The sequence below is a fragment of the Gymnoscopelus braueri genome (assembly GCF_963280865.1).
Source record: "Gymnoscopelus braueri genome assembly, chromosome: 17".
NCBI lineage: Eukaryota > Metazoa > Chordata > Actinopteri > Myctophiformes > Myctophidae > Gymnoscopelus > Gymnoscopelus braueri.
The window spans coordinates 12,720,505-12,731,909 of record NC_137617.1 but is presented as its reverse complement, the minus strand read 5'-3'; the positions used below and the strand labels follow the sequence as shown (position 1 = coordinate 12,731,909).

The 11,405-nt window shown below is 41.9% G+C and overlaps 1 protein-coding gene across 1 annotated transcript in view; it reads left to right on the top strand.

Moving 5' to 3' along the window:
- Positions 1–753: 753 nt before the first annotated feature.
- LOC308104109 (voltage-gated delayed rectifier potassium channel KCNH4-like) overlaps positions 754–11,405 on the top strand; it is an 86,837-nt gene continuing 76,185 nt past the window's right edge. Inside the window, exon 1 of the mRNA XM_080454413.1 lies at positions 754–835. Within this exon, the coding sequence (XP_080310539.1) occupies positions 760–835 (76 nt within the window). The 5' untranslated portion in view covers positions 754–759. The remainder of the gene's footprint in view (positions 836–11,405) is intronic.

Below are 11,405 nucleotides of genomic sequence, written 5' to 3'. Positions count from 1 at the left end.
GGGAATCTCATTGGCTGAGCCGTCGCAGGAGTAGATGGCAGGGGAGACACAGAGAGCGCGCGCGAGAGAGGGAGAGAGAGAGAGAGAGAGAGGAGAGGAGGACAGCGAGGCAGAGCCAGAAAGCTTTAGAAGAAGATGTAACTCCTCTGCATCAGTCTACTACATCTGTGACAGAGCGGAGGCAGGGAGCCCGAGCCGTGACGTACCACAGACTTCCACAGAAAGAGAAAATACCGTGTTCTCTGTCTTTCTTTCTTTCCCCCGTCCTCTTTTTATTTGCCCAGTGATGAATGGGAAGTGCAGTGGACTTAAAGGATAACTTCTCTCCCACAGCCTGTTGATGAGCTGATCTCTCCGGGCTGAAGGGAGGAGATCAGCAACAGCTGGGGCGACCCGGCGTGACACCACCTCCAGGTCCCTGGACATTACGAAGGCCCGGATTCCCCCTGGCCAATCCGTAGCTGATGGGAAGGCTGATGACCGTCGCTCATAGCCTGCTCTAACAGGCTGCCCGTCTAGGCTATTACCCGAATCGTTCTCAAACCCCCTGCTGCTGTCGGACGTCCACGTCTTACTCTTCTCCAGGGTGGATTGTCCTACTTGGAGGACGCGGTGCGTTGGAGAGGGACTTTTAGATGTGTGTCCCCTGCTTGGCGTTGCACTGTTACCCCCTGCGACCCGCTGGGACCCCTCCGAAGCCCCCCGCCGTGCTTCTAGGATGGTGTGACCGCTGGCCGGCCACCCCACATCTGGGTCAAGATGCCTGTGATGAAGGGCCTGCTGGCCCCCCAGAACACCTTTCTGGACACCATCGCCACCCGCTTCGATGGCACCCGTAAGTACACATGTTTACACAGGTTTACTGGCAAATGCAGTTACCCTGAGCCGTAGATGGAGACTGTATTTCATTTATCAACATCATTGTCATGCTACTTGCTTCTTGTTCAGTCTTATGAAATTATTTACTAGTTGTAGTAATGCAACTGATATTAATATGCTTGCCTGGCATGTAGTTTACAAAAGAACATACTGTAAAATATATTTTACTTTAAAACTATACATAATGAGGCTTTGCGCAGTTACTGGATGAATGTAACCATATGGAATGGGAACAAAACAGATTAGTATTAGGACAACAAATATACAGTATATGATATGTTTGTGCCTCACCTGCATGAACCAGGATGTGATGTAAGAAACTGAGATCTACCCGCGGCTTGTTTTCTTTCTGTTCTCTGTGATCACACCACAGTGAGGACAATTCTGTTTTGCTGAAGCCTAATTTATACATACTGTACTTCACCGTACGGCTACATCGCTCGTGGGAAATAACTGATAAAACTGGTTAAACTGAAAAATAATAAGTGTAGGTTAGATTTAATGCTGTGAGGGACTTTTGGGATGCAGGCGAACCTGCCACATTTAGAGCTCCATCCGCGCTTTGTTTTGTTGCAGAACGTAGTAGAACTGTAAACTATTGTGGTCGATGTCAGCATCAGTGCAGCCGCGTAGTTTCTGCATGACTGGTGTCTCTTGTTTTCTACCTTGTGGCACCTCAGGGGAGGTTGTGGCTCCTCGTACACAAATGCCATGGGATGCTCATGGTTATTCCTCTGTCAATACGGCCTGATATCCTCCACTAAGCCTTATTACGGCTGAATGAGTTGAGTGTCTGTTCGCGCAATTACCTCCCAGGCCTGGTCTGATTTTTTTTTTTCCACACAGTGAATGGGACGTAAACATTATAGTAAAAGTCGCTGGTGTTATTATTGTGTAATTGATATGTGTACAGTTATACTGTAGCTTTGCCCAGTGAGTCACTCTTAATGGGTTTTTAGAAAAGCTCTCCAGAGCTCAAAGCACTGGGGCACGGCGAGGTTGGCTCAATCACATCGTGCGCACACGGGGACATGCAGCTGATTAGGGTCTGTTTTCAGTTTTAAGCCATTCATTGCTTTAAAGCAGTGGTTTAAAGCATTATTTATTCGGCATTTGAGCCACGGATCACCATTTGATGAGATTTAGACTCTCAGTCAGACCCAAAACTTGTCAAAAAAACAATTCTTCTACATTCTCTAAATGTGTAGACTTCTTCTAATTTAAGTAATGCAGATGTTTAGCAATAATTTAACTCTTGAGAGCGTAAAATCAAACCAAATGGACCCGTAAGGTTCATTTTACGCTCTCAAGAATTAAAGATCTATAAGGGTCCATACCAACTCTCCATCATTTAGCTGGGAACCACCTGGAACCCCCTCAAGGACCACTGGTGGTCCCTGGACCACTGGTTGAGAACCACTGCTTTAAAGCATAAAACCAACACAGAGACTAATGTCAGGAACAATGTCAGATATACATATTTGAGTGATATATGATATTGACCTGTATGATATAACCAATGTCACCTTTGAATCCCAAGCATAACGATAAACTTATTTCTCTAGCATTAGATATGTATGTATTTCTTAAATGATATGTATTTCTTGAAAGGGCTTGAACAGTCACCTTTATACACTACAAAAGAAATGACCCCTCAAAAGTAATTAATGTAAAATAATGCAAACTACAGAGCCTATTCAATCTCAGAACTTAGCCCACTGTTACAGCCTCACCATTAACCCCATGAACCGTAGTGTACCTATTCTGGGGCGAACATCCAGCAAAAATAGCAGATCTACAAGCTCAGCAAACTCCTTGTGTTGCGGCACATTGTGAGTAAGTAAAGATTTTTACTCTAGAGGGAAAAAAGGAGGGGGTCTAGTATAAACCCCTGCGGGCCTCCGGTCTGGCTTATATTGGACACCAATAACATAAAGAGACCAGAGGTTGAAATCAACAAAATAACGAATTTATACAGCTTAAACTAATAAAGATAATACACCAACGGGAGACGTCCAGCCAAAAACAAACACAATACGACCACACAGTGGTCTGTCAAGAGTCAGCGTTTCTCCCTAAACGAATCAAAACAGACGGAAAACTAAACTAATCAATAAAGCCACGGAAATGGAATTATATGTACTTCTCCTCCACAAAAGCAAATCAAAGATTGTAAGCTAAACACAACACAACAAAGAACAGCTGCTGACGAGCTCTTTTATCCACTTTCAATCTGCCATCGCTATTGTCCATTTAGGCAAACATTAAAAAAAAAATTCTATTCATTTTTTGGTCATTAAAATTGTTGGCGTTATGCCAATCAATTCCTCCCCACACACAATTCTGTGGGTTGTCACTGCTTTTGTATCCTACTGGCTCACCTGCCAGTGAGGAGCCCCCACCAGGAGGATTTACAGTAGAGCATCCATCCTACTCCTCCCGCCAAACACTCCCCACTGACAGGTGCCGCCCCCAGCCTGTAGAAGTACGTGCAGTGTCAAATATCACCCTCCCCACCCGGCTTCCCTCTCCCGAACACGGACCAATTGTGTTCGTATAGACCAGTGGTTTTCAACTCTTTTCATATCAAGGTCCATTATTTATTCGGCATTTGAGCCACGGAACCACCATTTGATGAGATTTAGACTCTCAGACCCCAAATATAGAATATCTTGTTATCGTTGGATAAGATTTTGTCCACAATTTCATGCTGTATTGATGTGGTACCAATAGGAGAGACAACAGGCAAACGTTGATCAAAATAACAATTCTTTAATTAAGTAATGCAGATGTTTAACAGTAATTTAACTCTTGAGAGCGTAAAATGAAACCAAACGGACCGTTTGGTTTCATTTCACATTCTCAAGAGTTAAAGATCTATAAGGGTCCATTTGGTTACCAACACTCCATCATTTAGCTGGGGACCACCTGGACCACCAAGGTCCACTGGTTGAGAACCACTGGTATACTGTAGATGCTCAAAAAAGACGGAATCGAACCCCTAGACTCCGTTGTGGTGGGCAGGTACTTTACCACTGCGCTACTCAAGCACAAAATGTTAAATATTTATATTGAAAATAGTCCATCTAGAAGCTCACAAGAGTCGACGTGTATTGAGCTTATAGATTGGCTATTTTCTCTACATGTGCTGTCAAAGCACAGGATGGTGCTTTGACATCACTGACAACACCTGTGTAGAAGTGAGACAGATGTTAGTGAGAGAAACACAGCAAAGGGACAGACACACATGATATGAAACCATACAAGAGAAGAAAAGGGGGGCAAGTAACACCCACTTAAAGGTGAGATAATTTCAGCAGTGTCTCCTGTTATCTTTAACGGGTAAAATGCTATTTTAACCCATCTGTATGGTAGAGTAATTTATTACAATATAACGAGTACTTCTGCAGTTGTTAGGGAGGTGGTCTACCTATTGAGCCATTGAGCCATTGAGACATTTAAACCCTGGTGTCTGGGTAGGGCACCTACTTGTTGACAAGTAGCCCTGCCTGAAGCTCATAAGCCCAACCCCTCCCCTGGCCAACGGTGAACGATGCATTTCCCATGTTTCGAATTCCCTGCTGTTACAATTGGCAATTACCCCTCTCTGTCGGGAGAGGACATCAAACTTACGGGGTTGCATTCACCGCTGTTCCAACCTTTTCACGCCTTGCCACTGATAACCTTTTTATTCTTGGGCTGCTGAGACACGCTGATGGTATCTAAAGCCACATGTCACACAGATGACCCCAGATGTTCCCGTGGCCCTCCTTGCACTCTGCATCAGACAGCCTTTAATGTTATGTCAAGTTATAACCACTTAAACCCTATATGGTTGAGCGGAGTCCCTCAGGGCTCTATGCTAGTACATTTTCTGTTTTCGCTCTACATTAAATATCTTTGCTGAAAATAGAATAGAATTGTGAGCTTGTCGATTTGCTATTATCAGCTAAAGTTTCCCCCAGAATACAGATGATGGGGTTCAAGTAGTTAATGGTCAAAACATTATTGACCATTAACCGCACTAATTCTGGCATCCTTATTTTGGAAATGTCACTGTATTATTTCAAAAACCTTCAAAAAAGTAGTAGACCTTATCATTATCCTATAATGATATGAGCTTGTAGATTGGCTATTTTCACTATTTGTCAAAGTATATAGGGCTTAAGCGGTTAAAATATCCCTCAATGTGTTGTGTTTTGTTCATTATCATTATATACTACACAATGCATTACTATTACTGTAATGCATGGCGGTGTCGCTTGCTGCAGTTCTTGCACCTCCAAGATTTTCTAACTAGCGCAGGGGCATCCAAATGTTTTGAGAATATGAAAATACATTAGGACCGGCTGGATCTCCAGTCATACTGTACCTTTAGACCGTAACAAAGTCACAGAGCTACAAATAGACCAATTATTTGTTTACCAACATTGAGACTGGATGCACAGGTGATTGTTTCATGCAATCAATTCTCAACCTGTTGTTTCGGGGTGCACTGGTTTCAGCGCACCCCAACCCCCTCTTGTGTGTTGGCTAGTGCTGCGCGCCCTAGTGAGACCTGACAGAATGGGTTTCATTTGCAACCAGTATGACGCTTGCAACCAGTGTGACGTCGTCTGTTAAGGGGTCTATGCATTGCATTACAACAATTTAACTACAGTGCAATATCAGTAGTCTTTTGTTGGCAGTGTATCCAAACGTAAGCCACTCATCTGTGCTGTGAACAAAAGAAGAACAATTCAGCATTTTCACAGCATTTTTTCTCGTGCATGCACTACATTGCTGTTATATTTTCAGTCCAATAAATTGTCTTTTGTTCAGATGGCAGTGTAGCCAAATGTAATAACACAAGCAGTTATAGGAATCCTTACACATTCTACTGAGAAGTAGTCTACCAGCTCAGGTTAATTTCAAAACACTCAGAAACCTCAATGTATGATTTTCACATGACTAACTGGCGGGCCATAAATAATATATTTTAGGAAGGAAGCCGTGGGCCATATAATATCTGCCCTCATGCCACGATTGGCCCCTGGGCTGGACTTGGGACATGTCTGAACTAGCCAATCATCACCACAGAGACACCAATGTGAACATGGTGTGTGACAAGGTTATTATTTATTAGTTTTTATTTCCTTTTGACACTTTGTTTTCAATTTCAGTTGAGTTCTTATTAGTTTCTAAAGCAGGTTTGCTAGTTTAGTTAGATTTTTTTGAAAACGATAAGTTTTAGTTTAGTTTTGTATTAGTTTAGTTTTAGTTTGTATTTTATTTTAATATGCATTAGTTAAGGGCGAGATTTAACAAGGTCAGAAAAATAGCAAAAATAGCCAATCTACATGTACAACAAACTCACAACGCCTTGTTTAAAATGTTATTCCAGTTAACCTTTTTTTTTCCCGATTCTAGTTTTAAAATGTATGGCTCTTTATTTTTTTCGTGAGTTTGCGATTGGTCCGAAATTCAAGGTGTGATTTATATTTTATTTCCACAATCTGCCAGCAACGTACTCTACTGACACAATGGACAGTTTTGAAGAGATGTTGGCTGTGGAGGTTAGCAGCTACACACCTCTCTGAGGGTCTATAAACACAACCATATGGTGGCTAATGAATTTGTCCATTAAGTCTGTCACCAGAAATGATGGTGAAATCTACAGTACAAATTATGTCAAACATGCTGGAGGTTGATGAAAACAAAACAGTGGAGATTACGGTGTCAAAATCACTTAAAATCACTTTATGCACTGGGTCTTATGTTCATCAGCAGATGCTGAGCAGTGGTTCTCAAAGTGATGTCCGTGGACCCCCAGGGGCCCTCGAGGGGGTTCCAGGGGGTCCACAGCAAAATGTGTACAGTTTAGCACAAAAAAATGTTTAACCACTTTAACCCTTATACTTTGGCAATTCAAAAATAGCCAATCTACAAGCTCACAACGTTATGAGCTTGTACTGTAGATCTGCTATTGTCTAAATATTTGGAAGATTCTTTTAAATCTAAAAAATAAATTAACGAATGTGAGTGGGTTGCTTATTCGAGTTTATTTAAGATCCCCATTAGCTGTTAAACCTGGCAACAGCTGTTCTTCCTGGGTTCCATGCAGAACAATATAAAAACATACAAAAAGCTAAAACTTGATTGGGTTGCTTATGCGGGTCCCTGGCACAAAATCTCTGTGGGGTCCATGGCCAAATACATATCGATTTGGGGGTCCTTGACATGAAAATGTTTCTATGGTAGAGCTCAACTCACTTTAGATGTAGTAGTGGGTACATTTCTAAATTGTATCTCAAAATCAGAATACTTTGAATTCTATCCTCATGTAAACTATTGCAGTCAATGGAAATGGAGCACTTTTAAACTAGTCTTTGTAAAAAATAAATGACAGACATCTCTTTGTTGTCTTGATGAAGGACACAGATTCTAAGAATTCTAAGAAGTCTAATTAAATAAAAATTTGACACTAGTTCGAAATCTTCCCTTACATGTAAAGAATTTAAAGATGATACACAAAGAATCAGTAAAAATGTGAAGGAGAATGCCTGAAAACCCTCCAGGGGCTTGAGAAGTGGCATTCTCCAGGAATGTTTGTACATTAGTTGTAGGATAAAATTGCATCAATGTGGAATATACCCATCTATTACAAATAAAACCAATAAAACATTAATAGACAAGATACCACTTGTCAGGTAGCTCAAAAAAGGTTTGAGCCCTGGATGATGCAGAATAAACATGCTCATGGCTACAGGCATCGTGCTGTGTGGATTAGAGAGACTTGATTTCAAAGATTTTTTTTTTATTATTTAAGGAGTTTTAAATTATGGTCCTGCCAGCTCTGCTGACAGACTCTCCTGTATTTCTCATTTGTCTTCCTCCTCTTCCTATTTTTCATTGTCCTCCTCACCCCCCCCCCCCCCAACTTCCTCCTCCTCTAAATGCCCGGGCCCTTCTCACTGCTGCGTAGCAGCTATAATAGTCCTTATCGTCTCTGTCGGGTGGACGGTCTAAGACGGTTACTTTTCAGGATTCAAATTCAAAAGTAGTAAAAGTAGCAGATCTACAAGCTCAAAACGCGTTGCTTCGCACAGCGTTTTTGAGCTTGTAGATCTGCTACTTTTGATGCTTTTGTGTGACGCTGTATTATGATCAAGTAGGGCATTCGATCATTTAAAAAAAAAAGTTAAAATATGGAGATAAGAGGTTTCTGCCCGACAGCAAGGATATATTCTTCCTGTTACTTTGTCAAGAAATGAGCTCATAACGACTGCAATTAACCCATTCAGTCCGGAAACGCATCTACAAATGTCTTCTAAATCCTAACAGTTTTCTGAAAAACGTATGTTGCTATAATATCAGTAGTTCTCAAACCTTTTCATGTCAAGGACCACCCAAAAATATTTTGTTCCCTTTAAAAATATATATTCAAATATTTGCACAAATTTTCAAGATTTTTAAAAATAGCAGATCTACAAGCTCATACTGTAGCACGGCACTTGGTGCCACGCTATGATCTTGTATATCTGCTATTTTTTTATAGCCAAAGAAATATATATAATAAATGGTTAATAAATAATGGTTATGCTTCAAATCTAAAATGACACAGATGCGTTCCCGGATTGAATGGGTTAAAAAAAATATGGAGATAGGTTTCTGCCCGACAGCAATGATATACAGTATTCTTCCGTTACTTTGTAAAGAAATGAGCTCAAACGGCTGCAATTAATGGAATGGTGCTGGATGAAGTCCAGTCAGAACAACAGGCCTAGATGAGAATCTGTTGCTAGCAGCAGGGCACATGCCTTTGAACGTGCTTGCCAGTTTTTGCCAGAACTCCCAAACCAGATTCTAAAGTCTCTCTCCACCATGGTACAGTAGCTCCATGCCGTGTGGCAGAGCGCCCGCGGCTGAAAATAGCTTATAAAGCTACAAAGGAGAGAGACAGGGGAGTAAGGGAGAGAGAGACAATGGAATGGAAGTTATCAACCAGATTCAAACCAATGGAGCCGTGCCAGGATATTAGGCCCTGTGCCTAGATATCTTCATAACATACAAGACTCAAAGATATCAGTTATAAGACATGTTTGTTTCCGCAAGATAATGAAAACTTTTCAGAAAAAGTTGCAGCAGGGGCTTAATTACTTCCATTGTGTATGATTTTGCCTGTGTATGTGCCTAAAATAAATGTCAAAAACTAGCATTTAAAAAGCATATGTTCACGAGTCACGACCATCTACTTTGGTAGGGGATCCGAGGAGTCTTTATTTTTTACAGACGTCATTCAATTAACCACATAGCATTGAACAAACGGGTCCCCCGTGCATTGACTATTTCCCCTAATGTGATTCTGACACGGAAAGCACAGCATCGCATATGAATGGAAATGGCTGTTCTCTGCTTTTCTATTTTTACGCTTTCTCATCTTCATAATTCATAATGTTGTTTTAGCTATGGCATTCCGGCAGTCCTTAGTGGCTTATTCAGTAGTTTTTCCAACGGGATGGAAACTGTTTTTCTTTTTCTTCGTTTTTCCTCAGTTGAATCATAATAAAACCACAAAAAAAAAAAGCCATCAGAGACACAGTAATGTTTACACACCAGTGAGGGACAGGGGATTATATAAAAGCTCATTGTGTTTACACTACATCAATAATCCAACAAAATGATCACCTCCTGAGCAGGCCATAAGTGTCATTAGTTTCACCACTCTTCTGTAAAAGCAACAACGTTTGGGAACCACTAATGCTACCCCAAACGCATTTTAAAGCATTCATAACAGATGGAAATAACCTCAGCAAAAACACAAACACGAAAACTGAGGTGATTATGCATTCAGATTATTCAGTCTACAAATTCTTACCATGTCCTTCCTTTAGTTTACGTCAAATGCAAGACATCATTACTCCGTTCCAGATATTATGCAGTGTGCCCAGAAAATGACTTTTGCCAAGACAAACTGCAGCACATTGATTCACACCGATAGAACAACTCTATCTTGACTTCATAAAAATGTAAATTTGGCCATAAAATGTCATTCTGAGTCCAGAGAAATCTTCCTCCCAGTCGTCGGATACGAGGCGCAGAGTCTGCGACTTGATGAAATCATCATTTTGAAGTTTAGTGTTCTATAATTTATCATAACAACATATAAAAGAAATCATTAAATATTTATCCTATCTGGATATGAACGAACCAGACTAAAGTATGAGGAGTTTAAGAAGGCTTTCATTGGGAGCGTTTCACTTTAAGACTGCGGGTCGTTGTCTGAGAACATTTCTGGTCCCCAGTGTATGGACTAGCAGGCTATAAGTAAAACGTCAGACTCTGTTAAGTAGATCACCTTTGGCAGGGTACGCCTAAAGGATTTAGCTCATAGCAATGTCAGCGTTCTGCCCTCCCAATGGGACCATGTAATTGTGCTACATAATGTGCGTGGGTGTGTGTGTGTGTGTGTGTGTGTTTGTTTGTGTAGTTTCTATGTGTGTGTGTGTGTGTGTGTGTGTCTGTGTGGTTTGTGGTGGGTTTTTATTAATCACGTTATTGTTGTTTTTCTTCAGTTCTATGAAAAACCCTTTGTAACTTTGCTTCGATAAGTGTGTGTGGAAGTAATTCTGTGTGTAACGATTCACAGTCTTACACGTGTATGTGTTTTTCGTGCGTGTGTGTGCGACACAGTGTCAGTGTCTTCATGCACATGTACAACGGTGTGACAGTTGTACTGTATGTGAACCCCCCCCCTCCCCCCCCCACCCCCCGGCCCCGGCTCCCCAGAGAAACCTTCCCTGCAGCCCCATAGCAGCACGGTGGTGACAGCAGCTCTCTCGGCCCCTGGAGGCCTGCATGGGCCCCCAGCGGGGCCGTCTGTGGGCAGAGATAAGAGCACAGGCTTCATTTTCTCCGCGCACGCTTTTTTTTTTCTTCGTGCGATGGGGTGACCGAGGAACCCTGAGGGGAAACGAGTCTCATTGTTAACCGATGAACATGTCTTAATGGCCATCTGCAGCGGGCTTTAACAGAGGATTGGGCCCCGCAGACAGACAGACTGTCAGTCTGCTTTACTTTACTCTCTCTCTCTCTCTGGTGTCTTTGAGGTTGGGGGGGTTGGCGGCAGAGCAGCGTTTAATGCTACACTTTGGTGGCATTTGGCTTCAAAGCCACATGCGAGGGTTTGATGGCGGCGTCTGGGTTTGCCAGCGCCTGTAATGAAGTGCTTCAACCCATGGCTTTGCTAGGTTTCAGATCTCGGCACTGGTGGATTTTTAGTGCAGCACAGCAGCCAGGAAATTGCGAAGGTTTATTGTCAGTGTATGAACGGTTACACGGTACACGGTACATGGATAGAATAGAATTTGTTGCTGTCCGGCAGAAACCAGCTAACTCCATTTTTCCGCTTTTGCATTTTTTCCCCATAAATCAGTGCTATTGAACACCCTTTACGTCTGTGTTGATTAAAAAATTTAACCAATGAAAAGTATTAAAAAGTCCACCACAGGGGGGTGGAGTTAGCTGGTTTTGCTGACTCCAGGCTC